General features: G+C 39.3%; 1 protein-coding gene across 1 annotated transcript; it reads left to right on the top strand.

Annotated features, from left to right (window-relative positions):
- The first annotated feature begins 1,817 nt into the window (after nt 1–1,817).
- Nucleotides 1,818–14,299, top strand: PSMB2 (proteasome subunit beta 2). Its single transcript, XM_026085996.1, has 6 exons — nt 1,818–1,999; nt 3,797–3,919; nt 4,542–4,612; nt 11,424–11,586; nt 13,082–13,131; nt 14,072–14,299. The coding sequence occupies exons 1-6, from the start codon at nt 1,909–1,911 to the stop codon at nt 14,177–14,179; spliced, it is 606 nt and encodes a 201-aa protein (XP_025941781.1). The 5' UTR covers nt 1,818–1,908; the 3' UTR covers nt 14,180–14,299.
- Nucleotides 14,300–21,970: the final 7,671 nt, after the last annotated feature.

The raw sequence follows: 21,970 nt of genomic DNA on the forward strand, positions 1-21,970 counted from the left end.
TGGCATGTTTAGTATTTTTTAAACCACACAAAGGTTATGCCCAGTTCTCATAATTACACAGTGACTTTCTTGGTATAGGTGCAGTTGGGCATTTGCCATGTGCTGTAGCATCCAAAGTTTTATTTCCTGGGGCTGCATCCTTTACGGTGACTGCCACAGGGTTTGTAATGCTTCAGTGGGCCCTTTCATTAACGTGGTGCCGCGTCTTTGTGGAGCTGCACTTAGTGAACGTATTAGTTGGGGCTCAGGCAGGGACAGAGTCTAATCAATAAACCAAGTGCCAGTTGGAGTTACTCTGCTCGTCAGGATGGTGCCTGCAGTTAGACAGTGTCCAGTCAACCAGGGCATTTGCTTTGTTTCTCTTGTAATTAATTATCTACATTGTGGTCACACCTGGAAGCTTCTGGGTGCTGCACAGCCACCTAAGAGAAGACAATTTTTCCCAAGAAATTTAAGTAGATCGAGAGTGGGGAAAAAAGAAGAAATAAAGGAATAGCAGAGAATAGCATTTGCTGTTCAGCAGCTGTCTGAACTCCTGTCCAGCCGGGTGATGGAATTAACACCGTCCAAGGCCTTTATCTGAGCTCATGGATGACTTCTGAAGCCATCAACTAACATGAAAATCATCAGACACTTCTGAAGCTCAGAATTCAGGAGTTTTCCCTTGGTGGCTGGCATGGACACGTCAGTCAGAAAAAAACCCTTTATTGACTCAGTGAGTCAAGCTTTCCAGCCTGCCCCTTTGACTGCGGGGGATCCTGGCTCGGGATGACATCCAGGGCGGCAGGAGAGACTCTGGACGGGACAGGCTGGATCTGCACGTGCAGTTACCTGCCGCAGAGCACAGCAGGAGCGGCAGGGAGCCTCGTGCGGCGGCCCGGGGCTTGGCTCCGCGCGCAGCTGGCATGGCTGGCTACTTCTGACACACAGAGATGGGCAGCAGACAAATCACTCCACCGTTCCTGGAAGGATTTCACTGTCTCTCTTCACAGTTCAGTTCCCTTTGACTACACAGATCAGTGGCTGCAGGAGTGCCAATCATTTATTTCCAAAAGAATTTGTGCCTAAGGAACAGTTGCTTGACAAGCAGGCTTTATATATTTTTTTTCTTTCCTTTTGGACCTCCACAGAACTTCAATAGAAAGCAAATCTAGCCATCCGTTGTGGCAGAGACAGCCAAATCGGTTTGGTGTTATTTCGCAAAGTGTGTAGGGCAGAAGTGGGATGTGCAGTTATCACATTTCTCATTTTCTATGTATCTGCTTTAAGACTTTTCCTTGGATTTGTGCTCTTTAATTGCAAGCAAGGTATATTTAGGCCAGAAACAGGGCCAAAGACCCAGATTGGAAAGATTTTTGTCCCACACCAAAACCCCAAGACATCTGTATGACAGGGGGGTGGGTTTGCCTGAAACCGCCSTCACCCCCCAGAGCACAGCCAGCAGTGGGCCGGGCCGGCTGCCTGCTCCGGGGGAGCCCAGCAAYCCCTCATGCCCTCCAGGCGCTGACAGACCGGCCGCCCCTTCCCACGGCCGCCGCCCCCGGCTAGGCTCGTTAGGGCAGGGCTCGTGATTAGCGAAGAGAGTTATGAAAAGGGGGGAACCGGCGCTGCCTGCGTTTGAGCCGCCTCACGGCGACGTGAGAGCTGCCGCCGCCCTCCCCGCCCGCCTCAGACAGCGCGCGCTGCCCTGAGCCACGTGACCCTCCCCCTCCCCCCMCACACACCGCGCGGGGCGCGGCTCTCGCGAGATCCGGCGGCGGTGGCGTCATCGCCGCGCGCCCCGCGCATGCGCGCGAACGGGGGCGGCGCGACGAGGAGGAGGAGGAGGAGGAGGCGGCGGCGGGGAGCGGCGCTTCGCTGTGTCACGGCGAGGCCCGGCGCGGGGGGGACGGCGGAGCGCGGCCGGCCATGGAGTACCTCATCGGCATCCAGGGCCCCGACTACGTCCTGGTGGCCGCCGACACGGTGGCGGCCTCCAGCATCCTGCAGATGAAGCACGGTGAGGGGCGAGGCGGGGGCCTGGAGAAAGGGGAATATTGAAAGAAGAAGCCACAGGGAAGTTAACCCCTTCGTGTAACAGTAGATAGCGGCGCACAAGATGTACGAGCCAAACTGCAGCATCTTGCGCTTTCTTTACCTGAGGGAAAAATCTAGGGGTTTCTCATACCTTCGAATTAATCCCAAATGAGTTTTTTCTACCCGCTGTTGCAATAATGTGGGCTAGAAGCCTTGTTTACGAAGTAAAATGGCCTTTTTAATTTAAATACAATGTTTTTAGGAGCTCTTTTTTTTTTAACGTAYGCTACACTATCGATAAACTTTATATAAAATCAGTAACGTTATAGCTAGTAGTGCTGCTGCCTGAATAATACGTTTCTTTTCAAGTCTGTCCAAATCAACTGGAGTAGTGTTAGAAAAATAACTGTGAAGCACATCAGCACATACAAAATGCATATGTGACCTCTTTAAGCAATAGGTTTTGTAAACTAATGTGATTGGTGCTAAATAGCTTTGTTGATTATCTTTCAGGAAAATGTACTTACATCTAGGTTTTATTTGTCTTTGGAGGAAAAAAAAAACCAACAAACTTTAGGTATTAGTATAGAATATTGGTATTTACTAATATTTGCTTCAAACTCTAAGTAGGTTGCAAAGACTGATCAGTCTCAAAAGCAGACACTGAACTCTCCAGACATGCAACTTCTATACAGTTTTTAGATGCTTTAACTCTTTAAATCCTATTAAAGAATTGTGGCATTCCAAATGTCTTGCAACTGAGATTATTCAGCACTTAGTAAATGGAAAGTGAGTTCAGATATGGAGATTTAGAGTTTGTTCCCTAGACCTAGCTTCAATATTGAGAAGCTGTCTTCCTTTTGCACCAACAGCTATTTGAATTCTTGTTTGTGTCTCACCTGAGCAGTAGTTTGCTTTAACTAAACAAAATTGGAGTCTTAAAATGATCACAGAATTGTCATCTAGCATTGTTGTTAGGCAACTTGGATTCCTGCAAATACACACAGACGAGTTTTAAAACTGTAATTAYAAGTGAAAAATTTTAGTTTACCCTTCGTTATTTCCAGAATACTTCAATGGGCTGTTTTGTAATTTGTAATCAATATTCAGATGTTTGCTTTTTCTTACTTAAAAAAATAAGAATAGTCAAATATTGGCAACCAATGACAAGCAAAAATATTTTAGTCGCATTCATCCATATTGCTCATATTTGAAACACAGTTCTGGATAGCAGGAGGAGGGGATTGTTCTGACATGAAATTTGATATTGTATTTCTTAGGATTGTTTTTGCTTAATGTGTTGATATCTTCTAGCTTTGTACTAAATGAGATTTGCTTATAATGCAATATATTCCGATAAAATAAAGTAGTTACCAAACAAAGTCCTTATTTGTGAACCAGGAATGCATCATGTGTAGTATTAAATTTTGTCTGAACAAAATACTCTGACATTTTAGTCGTCATTTCAGTATAAGTGAGATCATGTATTCCTGGAATGTCTCCCTTCCTGAGAAGAGCACTTAATGCATTTCATCTTTGTTTCTATTGGTGATATGTTTAACAAGAGTCTTATGTGCTACACCACTAATTAATTGTGAGAAATTGAATGTTCAGGTTTACTCAGGAAGACTTTTTGGGTAGCATTCCAGGATGTAACAGAGTTACCAAAGTCTTTTAAGTTAATGCTTCTAAAAGAAATTGTGATGTCTTATGATATTGGTGAAATAACTTATTCTTTTCATGACCATAGCTTTTGATGTTGTTTTTCTTCTTTGCCTAGACCATGACAAAATGTTTAAAATGAGTGAAAAGATCTTACTCCTGTGTGTTGGGGAGGCTGGAGACACTGTACAGTTTGCAGAATATATCCAGAAAAATGTTCAACTCTACAAAATGAGAAATGGTGAGTGAAGGACGAGAAGTGTTGCTGACTGAGGGCTTGGAGATACAGAGTTAATGATAGGTGTAGTTTGCAGTTGAATGTTAGTAGAAAGTGCTGTTTTTCAAAGTTTGTCTAGTTTTAAGGATTTCTATGTTTTTGGATTGTCAAGGAAAGGTGGTAATGAAGGCAGGATGAAGAAGTGGGGATTGGAATAAGTTTGAACATATAGAATAAACCAACAGGTTTATCCAAATCCCTTCTAACCTCTTTGTAATATGGATGAATGACATGGTAATAGGTATGTTAGTAAAATATTTCTCTTAATATGTCCATTGCATGACAACTGTTATGAGTTTTTCTCATACACTTGAATGAAAAATTCAGGCTACAGGTGTAATATTTTACTTTTCTGAAATTGTCCATTTTAATGGTCTATATAGACATGAGCTGCCTGAACTTTGAGTGCCCTTTTTGTGCAGGTTGTTATAGTGTACTTTCCAGAATAGACTGGAATTAGACAAATTAAATGAAATAGCATGTTGTCATTAAATATATTGTTATTTCAAAATAGGAATGGCAAGTCAAAGTGAAATGTGAATATGGATTTGCACTGTTATCAAAAATTTATGCATTTCTTCACCAGGTTATGAATTGTCTCCTACTGCAGCTGCAAATTTTACGCGCAGAAACCTAGCTGATTATCTTCGGAGTCGAGTAAGTAGCATCTGAAAGATTTTGACCGTTTGAAGCATATGACTGTCCAGTTTTTTCTCAGTTCTTAGCAAGTTAGTAGTATTCTTTTGTATAAATAAGAGCAGTTCGCTTAAAGCTGTCTACAGTTACATCTGTAAAAATTTGCAGTAAAATATTACTTGTCAAAATATTTTTATTTTGCTTGCTTATTTTATTTGACCTGGGATGCGAAGGTCTGATTAGTTTCTTCAGGTGGCTGCTTTGATGCTCTAAGTGTTCATTTATATTTTTATCTATCTATTTGAAACAAAGCAGATAGAAGCAATGCAAAGGGAGAATAGAGCAAAGGAAAAGGAGAGTTTCAGCCAAGGATACTAGCTTAAAGAAGGTTTATATACCCTGTCTCGACAAGTACCTTGCCAATATTGATTGCTCTAAAAATCTGCAATGTGAAAACTGAAATTTAGTATGAGATCTGGCTACCTGATTACTGTGGCTTTTGGGGGGAGAACTTCTATTTTTCAAGTGATGGAATCTGATAAAAAGGTGGCTTGTCTTCAGTGATGACTTCACTTTGCTGAAAGAGTGTGCTTTATTAAAAATTGATTTGTTTATTCAAAAAACAGTTATCACATCAGTTAACAGTAACTAATAGAACTGTAGTCTTAAAATTCCACCTTTGGGCCCAATAAGCAATAGTCACAAATACTGCAGACAGCTAAGTGAATTAAGCATCTTTAACATTGAGATAAGGTGGTCATTTTTCATGCAAATGCACTGAATCCATTTCTCAAAATGATCTAATAGAGCAAAGCTGCTTGATGTACTTAGCAAAACAAGTCCCTTTTGTAAACAGCAACATGGAGCTTTCAATAAGTATCAAAATGGAGTTGGAGTTGTTTTCAAGTTACCAAACTGCAATTACTGATTTTTTTCATGGTGTTTTTTTCAAAGTATTGTTAATAAATGCATCTCATTAATCATCATCCAGCTGCTTTGCTGGGATACCCTTTGAAGCCTAGCGTGGAAGTCAAGATGTCTGTGTGTGTCTTTCATCTTTCTTGGCTCTACATAAATTGGTGTCYCCGGACCTCTGCTTTCCAAATGGTTGATTTGGGCATTTGATAAATGGTTATAACATATGGTTAAATAAAACTTATCTCCCAGGGAGAAAAGGCTTAATTCTTTTTGTAAAATGCTCTGTTTTCAGCTGAAAGATGTCATGGAAAAACAAACTGACACTTAAAGATCCAAGGTTAGGGAGCATTTCATTAGCCCTCTGCCCAACACATTATATAAACAAGAGCAATGGGAGCAAAGAGGATATTGAAGTTGAACAAATCTGTCAGGGATAGGAAACGAGATGAGTTATGCTATTCCAATAGTATCCTTCACAGGCTTGAAATGATGCCATTTGTTATAGGATAGCGCTTACCATCATCAGAGCTGTATTGTTGAGAATTAAACATGTAGAGTGAGGCCCAATCCCTTCTTGAAGAACTTGTCATCCACAGGAACAATCCAAGATCACTATTCTCATTTCAGACATGGGTGACAACTGAAGATAGAGTTTTTGAGTTACTAAAGTTTGTAGAGCAAGTCAGTAGAAGAACTCAGTCAGTGCARGATTCTGACTCAGTCTCTTATGAAATGCTCTTCTGGTTTAAATACAACTTCAGCAAATTAAGTGGATTAAAAATGGTTGGTAGATGGTAGTTCCTTAAAGGGTAGCAATGCTGCTTGCTTTAACTTTTATTCAGATGTGATTTGAAAGGCCTGTGTGTGTTTTGCATGGAATTCTGTGCCATTTCTCTGGTCGATGCTGAAGGAGCAATACCGCTGGGTGCCTGTGCATTGCCTAGATGCCCCTCGCTGCCTGACACTGATGGCTTGTCTCATGGTCTCATAACCTGCACATATGGTGTAGGTGAGGCTGACTTTGAATGTCCTGCCCACTTGAGCACAGGCAGCCTTTTCTTATGTAAGATTAAAAATATCACTAACGAGAGTCATAATCAATAAGCTTTTTGGCAAACCTGGCTAGCAGGATGTGACATGATGTGGCACTGTCGTCTTCCTCTATGTGCCATGTCCCTTGAGCCCCGATCCTCTCTGCACCTCCCCTCCTTCCTGAGCCCATGCTTGCCTTCCAGCTCACCTGCTCCAGATGGGCAGCACAGTGGGGAGGACACTGGCAAAGGCAGATGTGTTTATTTACCGGAGACAAAATGTTGTGCTGTTGCAGATGGCAATGCCCTAGAGCAAATGGTGCACTTTGACACTACTGTCACACTACAGTGATCTCTATACTGTAGGGAGAAGTCTTTTTTCTTTAAACATAGACTTCATGATTTGTTTGCAGGATTTCGAATTTGATGCTACAAACCTTGCCATCAGAAGACTYTTCCTTGAATTTTTAAGTTTTGTATGTATTATAATCCTAATATCAAGCAAATTAACAGTAGCTCTCTGTATCTATTTAAATTGTATACAGGGTTCCAGGAGACTATTGATTTAATTATGTGGATGATAAAATAAAAGGCAAGGTAACATCCTCTGTTAGGAGGAGGAAATAGTTTAGAAGTAGAGAATTTGGTGGGGAAAAGATGCTTAGCTTGTTGGAGTATTGACATTTCACCATGTAAAACTCTTATTCTGTTATGGAGGGCTAGAAGGTATGTAGGGGAGTGACTAATACCGAAACAAAAGGGTTTGGGGCATTAAACAGTTGTCACAGCCCAGCCCAAAACAGAGCTTGTTCTTCACTMTTAACCACTGTCTCGGTTCCTCCCTGTTAGCTGGTTTGATTTCGTTTGCATTTATAGATGATCCGGCACAAATGTAAGGTTCTACAGTGTAGTTGTTTGTATTTTCAGCAGTCAGCAGTGTTTAGCAGTGATAGCTTTCTGTCTTTACCTTGTAGCRTGTGACTTTTTAATAATGTTTTGTTTCCCAGTTTGAAACATGCTTCATACCATTGAGGAGGGTTGAATTTCTTCAAATGTTAGTAATTAATAAGCACAGGAGTGAGTTTTTGCTATTGGACAGCCAGGGGTTTCATTTGTCAGCTTTATTTGCTGGGTAGAAACAGGTCTTTGGATTAGCATGCAAAATTAATGGAGAAAACAAATACTGTGTTAACTAGCTGATGTAACATGGCACAGATGCCTTATTATATTTAAGTCAATAAATCTTGAAACCATTCGAATTACAATATGGCCACAGCTTTAACAAAGCATGCAAATGTGGAGCTGTTGCCAGAGCATAAATGGATTGCAAGTTCAAGAAAATGTTTGCTTCTTTTCACATGGGAGATGATTAACAACAAGAAAATAGTGATGTTACAGYTCTCTGCCTTTCCCTCTTCTGTGGACATCACCTTCAGTACTAGGCGAATGTGAGTCCTGTGTTGGTTTTCCTTGAACTGGAGAGTTCAGACTTCTAGTGCAGCTGACTTGATCAATTCTAGTTGTGCTAAACTTTGGGTTTTATGTTTTAGGCCRGTAAAGCTTCTTCTGTCAGACACAACAAGTGCAGTTCTGAGTTTCTAAATGTATGTCAAGACTGGGACAAACCTCATGGATCAGGTAGTCCAGGTCCCTTTTTTGGCAATCAATCATGTTATACAATCCCTTCTTCTTAGCAGGAAGAATTTACCTTCTTTTGTAGCTCTCTCATGGCATGTATGTTTTTTGATAGGATTACATATAAATATCCACCATAAGAGTTGAATTTGTTCTGGAAAAATACTGTCATGTTCTAGAGTGTAGAAAGGGGGCTTTGGAACTGTCCTGGGAGGCATGTAAGTTGTAATATTTAAATGATAATGATTGGGTTAAACATGCAAGGCCAGCAAGGAGCAGTTGTCCTGTAAGAGGCTAATAAAATGGTACTATGATGTCTTAGGGATGACTTGATGAGTTTCTTGTAAGTCTATCCCTCAGTTTCTTGTGGTGCAAAGTATAAAGTGTAATGACCCTGGGCTTGTAACTTTGAGGTCATTACATTACTGTGCTCTTTTCTGCTGAATAGTCTGCATGTGTTTTTAGAAGTTTTGTGCTTTTTTTCTGAAACACAGATCTTACCCTTCTGTTCAGTGTTTAAAAAAAATCTTTATTGGKTTCCATTCATTTGTTGCAATTGAGGCTAACCTGGAAACTGCTTTGGTACCAGCTGGCTTCTGCATGAGGTAGTGATGCTGTGCTTCCTCTTCCACTKTTGCCTTCTCCTGCCTCCTAGATGATTCACCTGCTGGTAATGCAAGTGCCAAGCTTGGTACCTTTAGCATATTAAGTTGCAGCAATTATTGGGGTGGTTGGGGGGAACCAAAATAACTTCCCCCTCCCCCAAACCCTCTCTAGTGCAGCTTCTTGTTGTGATGCTATGTTTAATTATAGGTGAGAGGGTCTGGCCTGAATCCAAAGATTGTCAGTTCCTCTCTCCTTGTCCACGCTTGGCAGGATGCTTCCTCACGCCCACCTCTCTCCCCCTTGCTGTGACTTTGGCTTCCGCCAGATGTCACACCGCTGCTTGTCACCGCCCAGCCTCCCGTTGCTGATCTTGGTGTTTTAGTGTATTTATCACAACTGTTCTCTTCAGCTGTAAATTCTGAAGAATTTCACACATCTCTTAATCACTGTAGTTATTTTAAATCAAACAGCATGAAGTGTAAAGCTACTTTGGATGAAAAATATTGCCTCCAACACCAAGGTTAAGTTAGCAGAAAACTGCTGTTTTGAATTTCTCCTGAAGTGTTAGCCAACCAACCTATTTGGTAGACCTTTGTAATCACAGCACTCTTTAAAAGAGCCTTAAACTCTTGGCATGGATTTACTTGTAAAATCCAAGGCTGAATTTGAAATGGAGGACTGTCCAGTTATTAAAGTTCAATGTAATACTAAGCAAATATTTGCATCTTACTGCATCCTGATTGAATTTGGGGTTGATAAGTCAGCGTATGACAGTTTGAACTGAGTCATGTTGAGTAAACAAGACTGAAAGGATTGAAGTGTACAAGAAGATCCCAGTCCCAACATAGAGATGTTAGTCCCATGTTGAGATGCAGTGAAAATTTTCCTTCCACTGTTTGCTTCTATTTCTACCTGTGTTATGAATGACTGGAGTTAGGAATTCAAGACCTTAACTTCTACATGCTTGGAAAAGAGCTTTTGTCTAAGGCTTTTATAAAGTTACCTTTGTGGTAAATTTTGACTCATTTTGCAGGATTTTTTCTGGCTAAAAATGTAGTTAGCTAAATGGAAACACTGAGCTGAAAGCTTTAAGACTCTTGCTGCACAACATCTGGTATTATGGGAACAGTCAGTGGAGTAGCATTTTTCTATAATGGACAGTTGTCTTTTGCTCCAAAAACCATAGTGCTTAAAATGGTGGGAGGTTGATGGAGTTAAATTTCTTCAGTTCTCATATAGGAAAACTTGCACAATTTTCAAGTTTCTAGAAATCCTTCTTGGCTCAGCAGCACTGCAGAATGTAGCCTGGATGTTGCCTTAGATGCTGACCTTGAATTTACAACACAGGAACAAATTTGGTGAGCATGAATTCTGGTAGTAAATAGGTGTTGTAGACAGACAAGGTGATCTGCACAATTTTGGTGTCTATTTTAAGTGTCATTTGAAGAGACTTTTTGACCAAGTTATGGACTTCACTCCCCAAAGTGAATTACGCACTTAAATGTGTGTTACAAGTGCTGAAAGCTGTCTTAAATATTCGGTTGTGTTCATTGTAATGGAGAGTATATAAAAGCAGTTTTAGAAAATGTATGTAATTCCAGATTCTTCTTCTGAGCCTAAATTTAAAAATAGTTTATCATGTGTATGCCTCATCTTACATACAAATCTGGGAAGAGGAGGTAGAGGGACACCTGCTTTGTTCATTATGATAGAATACAATATGAAGAAAGAACTGCCTAAAACATGAAGCAAACTACCAAGGAATGGCTAAACTTTCAAGTACAGCGCAATAAAACGGCATGGTAACACTAATGCAGTTGGGTGGTCTTTTTGGCTAAAATGTAGTTATTTCCTGGTCTTCTTTAATAGGTTGTTTCTGAAATCATAAAGAAGAACCAGAGAAGATAGAAATTAAGTCTGCTTTAACTTCTAGTTTAAGGAAAAAGCTTTCAACCAAAAATAAAAGCTATTGCTATCATAATGTTGCCATACCTAAGTAGTTGTCTGTTTTGAATGGAAATAAACAAATTCCCTAGCTTTTCCTTATTCATCTGATCACTTCAGCCTAATATTAAAGACTAAATTTGGTACATGCAATAAAAGTCTAACTGCCGATTAAAAAGACAGCCTAATATTGTATACAACTGTTCACACTGTATGTAAGTTTTCATGCATGCTAAAATGGTCTATGGTTACCTGCAGTGTGACTGAGGAAACAGCATATTCAGTTAACAAAGAAGTTTTTGTAAACTGTAAAATGGTCACATTGTGTTCCCATGTTGATAGCAAAAAATCCATGGGGTTTGTGTTGAGATGAAACTCTGGTGTGAAAATGTTTTAATTCAAATTTTCTTCTTTAGATTTGAATGTGCCATGACAGCTGTTTAAAAACATAGGTTACAGGAGAATCAGAGAGAGTTTGCAGTTTTGCTTCTTGCAGTCCATAGTATTACCGAAAGGCCTAATCTGTTTTTCAATTCAGAGATCAAACTCTACTGCAGACAGTATTGATATAGTTACTAGTAGCATTTGCGGCAAAATTTTTAAATCAACTATGTTGCTCTTCTGTACATAGCATGGGGAATTAAGATTCAAGGATTTGGGTGTGGCTGCCTTAATGAAAACGTGGTTTCTGTTTGCAGACCCCTTACCATGTCAACCTTCTCTTGGCTGGCTACGACGACCATGAAGGTCCTGCCCTTTATTACATGGATTATCTTGCGGCTCTGGCTAAAGCTCCTTTTGCAGCACATGGATATGGTGCATTCCTTACCCTCAGCATCCTTGACCGCTATTACAAGCCAAGTAAGTGAAGCCTGTGGAGAAGAAAGAATTCTCCTCCTACTGGTTAGTAAATTAAAGGTTTAAAAATCTGAGTTTGACATTTGCTGAGTCAGACAGTCCAGTACAATTGCTGCAGTATTACAGACTTGAACTTGACTTTTTGCTAGACTAAAAATGTAACATTAAAGATTGCCTTCTGTTTTTGCTGAAATGGTAATGTGAAACTAGACAACCCTTTAAAGTGTTTTCCTGTTTAAAGCATAACAGACTAAAGTTTCATTTATTCTAAAACATGACTAGGCTTTCTTGGACCATTAGCTGCTAGTAGTCTGTGTTTAATAAATAGCATTTTGATAACCAATAGACAAGCAGAGGAACATAAAGTTATGACACACATTTTCCCAAAGTATCAATCTTCAGAGCATAGTCTCAGATCTGTATCTTGGACTGCCTTGATTTTTGATATATTAAAAACATACAAGTGAAAATACATTCTTTCCGAGCAAGATTATCTCAGTCCTCTGAAGTGTTGTTGATCAAGATTGGTTGGTTTGTTTTAGTTTTACGCACATGGTAACTGTTGATCATAATTCTTGTATGTGTCAGTAGGTGTCTAAAGTCTTAATTTTTGAATCATAATTCAGTTCTTATATTGCCAGAGAATAATCCCCATTTACAGATGAGGAGATGTACGAAGCTGGGAATATTGTTAATCTGACATCTTTGGGTTCAGCTATAAAACTAGTTTACTCCTTGCTGCGTGCAAAGTTGGGTAGCACAGCTATTCAGTTAGTAGTACTTTTATCTCTCTCCTGCAACAAATCCAACCATAAACTGGCAGTTTTATTCTAATGGGAGTTCTTCTGCCTAAACAGTGAGTGCAGGTGTAGAACAAAAAAACCCCTCTAGAAACAAGTTGCATGTGATCCACAGAGCTTGGATTTTTTTTGCCATTTCTCATGTCCTTTGAAAATGATACTGCTCCATTTTCCCTATTCTTTGTGAAAGGAGAAAATTAATGAACTACAATATGTTGTCATGGCTCGCCATCCCTATAGAGTGCTGGGTTTTATCCTAATRTGTGAGAATAGCAGGGGCATCACACACGTGCCTTTCCCATTATTAAAACTAATACCCAGCAGGGAATGTAGCACTAAAACCAATCTCCGCCTACTTTCACTGACTTGCAGCCGGCTGTGGACAGATGGAGCTGATTTAAAACTGTAATAAACTCGAGAAGAGAGAGACGGCTGGACTTCTCCGAAGCCCAGTCCCTGGCCATGGGAGGCAAAATTCCGTCATGCTTCCCATTCAGTGTAACAAATCGATTCTCAATGGCTTGTTGCAGCGTGAGCGCTTCAGTGCAGGGCATCCTCAGTACATCTGGAAAGTGTTTTCTGTGAGCTGAGAAGGAGAGTTTTTGGTGCTCAGCTGAAAAGTTGTTTAAATTTAATAAAGTTTCTGTTGAGAGAGATGGCCTCTAATTAAAGCAATCTGTGGATGTTTTCTCTTTCAGGTATCACACGTGAGGAAGCTGTAGAGCTCCTAAAGAAATGTCTAGAGGAGGTGAGTTGCCAAACTTAAGCCTGTGTGATCTTGAGAAAGGAATGTTTGTTTGCATTCATTTGCTGATATTTTTCCTGTTCCTCTTGTTGCATTTTTTCCTGTCTTTGCCAGAAGGGGTAATAAATACACATTGGCCAGATGTGGAATAGCTACTGAGGAAAAGGATTTGTGGGCACTTGCATTGTCTTAGCGTGGTTCATGTCCTCCAGAATGTAAACTTTAAGCTTAATTGCTTTTCTTTACTTCTGCTTCTTCCATGCTTAGCATAATATTGATACAGACAGTCTTTGACTTTTTGTTTTATGTTGTTTCTGAACATAATGCAAGCATCCTTCTGTTACTTGTGTTACATGTCCGTAACTAGTACATACTTTTAAGCACATTTCTCTTCCAGCTTGTGAAGGAATATCTGAGACAGAGATTTGAYCTTAGGAAGCTGATCCATTTTAGCATAAATATATCCTCTCAGACTGCAAGTCTTTCATTGTAGAAAAAAAATCTATTGCAGTCTTCAAGAGACAGAATTGAATTGAATATAGTTGGGAAGAAACAGCTAGGGAAATCTTGAAAAGAAGTATTATATAAGAGATTCTATTTGACATCTTTTTGAAATACACACTTTGTGACCTAAGTTGTAGCCCACTCTAGCCTTCCTGCTCCTTAAATGCCTTCCATGTTAACAGGCTTTGTGTATTTTGCATCTCTAGCCTAGCCAGGCTGGTCTAACAAGGATAATCTTATGACCGAAAACAAAAACTTCTTGTAGTAATAGATTCCTGAGCAGTGAAAAACACTAGTTTTGGTGACCTGAGATACTAGGAACAACCAGGATGAAAAGTTAAACGAGAATTTTTTTGATGTGCAACAGCATATCCCTTAAATTATGCTCTTTTATTTAAGCTTTGAATGTATCTCATCTCTTTTGTCTTTTGTTGAACAGCTTCAGAAACGCTTCATCCTGAATCTGCCTTCTTTCAATGTGCGGTTCATTGACAAAGATGGCATCCATGAAGTGGACAATATACCCCTTCCAAAAGCGATGTCCTAACCCCTGAGATCTTTCTTCAGTGGTCTTTTTTGTTCACTTTCAGATTTTTCTATTCATTTGAAGCACACAAGTCATGTACTGCACTGGGATATCAAATAAAGATTGACATTTATATAGCCAGTCTTATCTTTTCATTCCACTGATCTCTCCCAAAAGTATTTAAGTAAATCATTCACAATGAGGATGAAACTTGATACATTGTTAATGGCTGCACATTCAGGCTGCATATTCTTTCTCTGCTATTCTGAGACTTTGTATAAAGATTTTTTATTTTACTCATTAAAATCTTTCTGCCTAAAGTTTCCTTATGTATAGGGAAACTGGTACTGTATTTTCTAGAAGATGATTTGCTGTCATCCACTTTCACAATTCAGTATTAAAGGTCAATAAACAGAGGGCAAAARCATTTCATAGTAAACATACTGGCATCTATTGAATACTTCCAAAGACTTCACCACTGTTTGCTTTATAGAAATCTAGTTTTCAAAGGCTGTTAGTTTGGTTTTGTTAGCTTCAAGCTAATGCAAGTGAAAGGTGAAAGACTATTTTCAAGAAATAGAATGAGATTTAAAATACTATAGTGTCATATTTTTAACTCATCTGGTAATAGTTCTATTACTGGGAAAGAATATTCTCCTTCTGCTGGCAAAATTGTCTCATAGCTGCATTAAATATTTCAAATAGAAACGGATTCATCAATCATGATTTTTCTTAATCAACATGTCTGTACATTCAGAAGTACATGAAGGAAATTCAATGAGAAATAATTCCAGCATTTTTCATAAGTCTTTGGATTAATTTCAGCTAGCTAGAGCTTTTTTCTTTCTATGAGAATAATCACCAGTCTTTCTAGGGTTTAGATGATGCTTCCGTATAAAAATTAAAGTCACAGAACGGCCTCAAGTAATTGTCGTTGTGCAGCTCATACTTGGTCTCTGCCTATAAGTGATCTTTTTAAGGTGAGTTTCCATTCAGGGACTGCTGCCTGAATAAGTTAACTGTTTGAAATGTTCTGTTCGGTTGCTTACTTCAGGTTTGAAAAAGTTTATATATATCCTGGAAACAAAGATGGATGTGTATGAGATTATGTGCAGACTCTATTACTTTGTGCTGCATGTTTTAACATCTAAGTTCTCATGGTTGGGAAAGGTAAGTAACTGAGACCAACTGTCTTGGTTTGTCAAAACTTTTTTGGTCTTGCTCTGTAGTGCATTTTCAGGATATTTCTATTTTTATTTACAGTAGAGGTGAGACTCCAAATGTGGCTGAGGAACCACTTCTCTGTGCCGTATGTAGGCTTACTCTGAAATCCTGCCTCTGCTGAAGGTAGTGGCAAAAGCTCCATACACTTCAATGGATAATGAATATTAGTCTCTTCCCCAAAAGCTGCCAATGTAAAAAACAAGTATTCCCATTTTACAGGGTGTGTGAACTGGATTAAGAGATTGAGACTTGCTCAGTGTCACCGGAGAAACTTGTGGCTCCAATGCCTTAACCGATCCTGCTCCTTAAGACTGGCCTTACTTAAATCTAATTTTGAACTCAAGCCCCATCAGGCTTTGTAGTTTTTAATTCTTTCCAGAGTGAATTTAATTATCAGCTGTTTTTATTGTAGTCATGGCTGCAGTGGCTTTTATTTAAAGCCAATGGCATATAACAAACATTTTACTAAAATGAACTGTCTTCTGAAAACCTTTTCAACTTCTTACTTATAAGAAAGGAAATCCCAAGTATTTTCTCTTGGCAGGTCACATTTAACATAAGTAAAATCTTATCTTTGAGTGTTCTAGTTCTTCTGTGATTGAAATCTCACCCCTTCATGTTGCGTTAATGTATTTTGTTTAGTTTAATGTGCAGCATCTCTAATTTATTTTACCACTGATCTTGAATGTTTTTGCAGGTTTCTTGTCTCTCTTTTCAAAGTCATTGCAGAGTGGCTAAGTTGATGTGATATTTTTGCCACTGCATATCAAAGTAGTAATGTCTCCTTATTGGAGGTATTCTTTGTTTCACAGACCCCAAAACTGGGGCGTGGTGCTATTAGATCATGTTAGTCTGGCAGAGGATCTGCCTGGAGTTTTTATTGACACCTATTTGCATGCAGGTGATTAATAAACATAAAACAATTATTCCATTGCAAACACCCGTGTTGGATTCAGGTTGGAGTGGAACATATGTTCTGCCTGAGGGCAAGAACCAGGCTCTGAATCCACCATTGAGTGAAAGATGTAAGGGGCTGCATCAGAAGCTAACAGAGCAGCAACCTCTAGAAATGAATAAATACAGACATTTATTGCAAAGCAATAGAACAAAAGAACTGGCCCAGGACATAAGGATGTTCTTTAGCGTCTAATGAAGTGGTTTATCTTTTGGGGACTTTTCTTTCCAGAATTTACACTTTACATGGAGAGATATAATACTCTTGCCAGATAACTTTGTGGATCGTTTTAAAGGTCTCTAGTGTTGATCTTTAGATTCACAGAGACTCTAGACTTTGTGATTTTTCTGAGTGTAATATATGATCTGTTTAAAAAGTGTTTGAGTCTTCCTATTTCAGTTCCTTATGGAAAAGAAAACCTCATTTTCAGTAACTGCTTTAGTTTTAGCCCTGAAGCATTTGGAAACTGTATTTTACCTAGAATCTAGGAATACTTTTTAAAAAGAATCCACCATTCCATTTGAAAAGCATCTACATTTAGCACTGCATGTGTCTTCATAAGAAATCTTCTCTGAAAGAATAGATTACTGCAAAGAATAGTGCTTTTTAATAATACAAGTTTTTGGTTCTTCATATATATATAAAATCATGCTTTTAACAAAGTATTCCTGAGTTATTGTTGTATCCACAGTGAGCTGTTCTGCTTTGCTTTGGCTAGTAATTCTGACCATATGTTTTACTACTAAAGCCTCAGGGCCTAAAGAGTTAACAAGGCACTTTTTCTCGTTTTAGGTTTCCTGTTTAAAGATGGTCTTTTCCTGAGCACTGTGTGCATGTAACAGATCATTGCACCAGCTCATCTCTTCAAGAGCTTAGAGTTTGCTATAAGATCAGTTTACAAGGGAACAGAGCCTGTGTGCCTTAGGCCATGTTGACATTAGGAGTGCTTTGCTGAAAGAAGCATCTCATGTAGGTGCAGCACTTGTAGGCCTGGCCTAAACTAAAAGTAGTGGCTTGTACGGCTTGTACAAGCAGTTGGCTTGTATCAGTGGACCTTAGAGGGGCAGTTTACACAGGGAGAAGCTTTTCTTTTTCCTTGGTGTTAATTATATCTTTTTGTGGAAGAAAAAAAACTACATTTCCTTGTGTAGCTTTATACATATTAGAAGCATAATAACACAGGTGGTCGTCAGTGCTTGCGGGCAGCTGATGGGCATAACTATGTAGCAGAAATTTGTAATACATCAGGACTGTCCTGCAGTCTTAAAAATGACTAAAGTGGCTAGAAGCCTTCTTGAGTAATAAAGTTTTGCAGGCATGGGATGGGCAGTGACAGCTGAGCATAGACAACAGCTTAAGACAAGCAATTAAAAATTGAAATAGCTGGAGAATGTAAGTAAAAACTCCAGTTTGGTGGTTTGTCCTGTTATGGGATTGGTACTGGGGAAAAGGGCATTTGTTTTCCATTGCTGGAAGATAAAACAACTCTGTCTGCTGCTGTACTCAGCCATTGCGTAGGGCTGCCGATGGGGGAGAGCACCCCTGATTGATTCAGCAGTACATGTGTTTTCCAGAGATCTCTCTGATCCAAGAAATCTGCAACCTCATTCAGTTCTTTAAAACAAAGAAAAGCTGCAGCCTTGGACAGGTGAAATGCCTTGTACAGGGCCACAGTTTTTCCRTGTAAACCTAAGGCCCTTCAGAGCAGGTGCGTTTATAGAAATCAGTGAACCAATGCAGTGACTGTACAGCAACAGAATAGTCAAAGATGCTGGAATAAAGCATATTTGGAGGAATCTTATCCACATGGTATGCTCAGTCCATTTGGAGTTTGACTTCCATCTGGTGAGATAAAACAGTTGCTGGCAGAAGACTTTTTGTTTGCAAAAAATGGARCCATCAGTCTTCAGAGGAGAAGATGTAGGAGCAGGGTAGGCTAGACTCTCCCGAGTACGGTTATTCATTTGTTCTTGTCTCTAGTTTTGACAAAAAGTTCCTATGTGAAATAATAGCTGATGCCAGGGCTGATGTTATGTGATATGTTCATAGTGCTTAGGACTGGTTGATTCTAACTTGCCCGTGGAGTTGATTCAGTTTCCCTACTTGAAGCTGGGGCAGAATATTCCTCGTTGTACAAAATATTTTGATATCTAAGGCAGAAAAAAAAAAAAACTCCTGTAAATTTGCTACCTATGTAGCACAGTACACATTGAGTGTATGTRAGGAAAATACATTTATCCTACCCATAAAAATAGGTTTATCCTTCAACCCTTTTTAAATTCTTTATCTTCAAAGGTTTAACCTTGTGTAGAGGTTTCATGTGTTATCAGTCTGCCATCAACAGTAACTAAGTGCAGGAAATTCTCATGTGAGCACTGATCAAGCTAAACAGACATAAGTTGTTTTAACAGATTAAAAAAAATGAAAATGGTGAAATTAATATATTAATTTTSTTGCATTTTCCATGCCCTTGACAAGTTTGAACCCCTGTGTACTCATGACCTGCTGAGGACTATGATAAAAAATAAGTTAGTTGTCTCAAAAATGTAAAGTGACATTTTAAGCGTTTTGGTTCTGTGCTAATGTGCAATTAGGTAGTTATCCAATAAGCTTATTCATGTAGTCTAACTCGAGACAGCTGTGGAAGGGATAGAGAAAACCCTTTACTGTTTGTGAATGGTGAGGAGGGAAAGGATGTTTAAAGGAATCTGTTTCAGAGTTACCCGTATGTTCTTCTCTGCGTAATGTAATAAAGCATTAACGATTAACAAGGTTTTTTTTAAGAAGATTAAACTCTGCTAATCAAATCTATATAGAGGTAGAAGTAAAATATATGCCTACATCTGAATACCAGCAAATACAGTGTAAGTTTTGGATCTATGGCTAACTTAAGTCTATAAAGCAATAATCCAAACAACCTGAATGTCACAAGATGGGGCCAATCAAATATTCTAATTCTCTCTGAGATAGTGACCTGGATGAGTATATTTTGGTGAAATTCTTCTTAACCTTCTAAGTCTACTTCTGGCACTTAATGAAAGCTGTTTGGGGCTCTTATTTTCCTGAAACCTGCATGTTTCTCTCCTCATTTTATTGCCTGTGTACAAGGTTTAGCATATTTCAACAGTTAATGTTAAGGCCTTGCTTGCCCTAGCATTCCATTGATTAAATGGTATTTAGTGTTCATATATGTAGTAACTATATGCTAGGATAGGATAACAGTGGAAGTGAGGCAGACTTCGACTTTATACATTTTTTCATTGACCAATTTCAATAGTTATTTGAAAAATTCTTTTATTTTAAACTACTTACATTTCCTTTGAGCCTTGGACTTGCTAGTTGTGTGGACACATTACATTCTGCATGGGAAAGAACTGAGCTGTGGTTAACTTCTAACTGAGAAGGTAGTCACTCGGGTAAAGTATATAGTGCTTAGCAGAGGCTGCATCGATGTCATCAGACGGTTTTGGTGTTTATGTACAAACATGAAAATAATGCATCTTATCTGGTTAATTTGCAAAAGACAAAGATAAAGCTGGCTCCATCATAATTTGTATCAGTTTCTGTAGGGCTGTTGACAGTACCCTATTATAGTACCACCAAAGTGCCCGTGGGCTTAAGTGATGCTTGGTCTCCACTGTTGCACTTGAAATGCGAGGTATGCCACTGCCCTGTTACCAGAGCTCTTGGGACTCCTGGTTTAGTTTGTGGAGAAACCTTGTGCATCTCGCAAGCCTCTTCCCTTCAGCAGAGGGCAGTGATCTTGCATGCACACCACCTGCTCCTTAAACTCGTCTGGCCACTTCATCTCTGCACAGATCTGATGGCCACAGAAATTCTGCCTTGTGGAGAACGGACAGTCCCTATTAATATATTGCCCAACAATTACAGGATGTAGAGGTTGTTTTTTTTCCCCTTGGAAGGTGCACATTTTCTTTTATGAGAAATAGTTTTGTGAAACAGATAATTACCTGTATTTTCAAAAGCAGGGAAGTGAAGCCTAGGAGACCTATTGACTTGCCAAAATAACCAGAAAGAGTAACTTTGCAAAGCTGGAATCAATCCTCTGCTAGTTAGTTCGAGCAGTAATAAGCTAAGAGGGAAAGTTAAAGTACCTTTTTTATTTTCTTTTTTTGAAGAGAATGACCTTCTCCCATGCAAAACTGCACTTGACCTTTACTACTATATGTTTGAAGTGAGGATGCTTACAGTATTTTTTAGACAGTGTATTGGAAAGGAAAAGCTACAGCACCATGTGGTACTGTTTTCCAGGAAATTTCTGTGGTCCCACAGCAAAAAATTTCCTTTAAAAAAAGGAAAAACTCAAGAGCCTGAAATGACTGTGGCCATTTCTGAAAGATGCCATTTTAGTCCTGAGTTTACCAGATGATGTACTTGTCTGTATGACTAAAATGTCCACAGTGGGAGTATATTGGAATAAAAATTTAAAGTACATAACCAGTTCCTAACTTAGGGGAATTGGGAAGACATTTCCTAATCTGTCAGATGATTTTTGTGGGTTTTATCTTTTCAACAACTGAGTTTCTTGAATCTTTAAAGCTTCTGCCACTGGGCAAGACCAAATATATGATATAGGATTAGAGGGTCTCCTGGGATTACTTATTCCTATTTTTCTCTCACTTAAAAAAATAGTGATAAAGTTCAAACTTTTTTTTATTWTTCTTTAGAATCATCCTTAAAATACTGTACCCTGAGTGGGCATCTTTAAGAAGAAAACAATTGAAACTGGGTCCTAGATTTCATTTGTTTTCAGTATCCACCTGAAGTACATGAGAAACCTATCCAAATCATCTAATTTGGGGCTTTGGTCTGGTACATCTGATATTCTTAAACTTGTGTATTTGTRTTTACCTTAGTGTTTATTGCCCATGCTTTGATGAAACATCAGGAAGGCTGGCTGTGTGAACACTGCCAGAGGTCAGCTTGCCTTCATCTCTGAGATGTTTACATAAGCTGGTTAAAGATTTGTGGTTAACCTCTGCTGATGTATTTAGGAGCTGTAAAGCCATACGGTTTTGGTTTTGGTTTCCACATTGGTTCCAAAATCTGCAGAGAACTAAACCAAAAGGTTCTTTATGTTCAAAAGCTGTGAAGACGCTCATTAACACATTAATGGAAAAAAAGCATTGGCTCAAACTGCACTGAACAGAGCTATTCTTCATAGTGCTCAGCTGAAATACTCCTTAGCTCGGCAGATTCAAAGGTGCTGTGACAACTTTCTTTAAGGATGTGTCCTTTAGAGCAGGAGTATTCCTTTATTTACCACCTTTTCATCAGATACCGAAGACTTTATCAGGGTAAGACTTAGAGCATAGATTCTCCAACCTGTTCATCTTTCTTCCTAGTGTTACAGAAGATGCTCCGTAGGGTGAATAGGTTTCCTGCGTCTTTGCCTTGCCTGTTTCTCCGCTGGCAGCTGAGTGCTTCCCGGTTTGCTGCTGGGATGTGCCTCGTGCTGGTGAGCACGCTGGTGGCTGGCCGTGCCACGTTGAGTCTGTGATGGGCCACATGTCCCGCACAGAGGTGCAGATGTACTTTGCTTCTGATTTGGCTCCAGAGAACTGTGCAGAACTTGGTCTTCCTTGCAGAGAGATTCTGAATGTTTCAGAGTC

The sequence above is a fragment of the Apteryx rowi genome, unplaced genomic scaffold, assembly GCF_003343035.1.
Source record: "Apteryx rowi isolate R43461 unplaced genomic scaffold, aptRow1 scaffold_68, whole genome shotgun sequence".
Taxonomy (NCBI): Eukaryota; Metazoa; Chordata; class Aves; order Apterygiformes; family Apterygidae; genus Apteryx; species Apteryx rowi.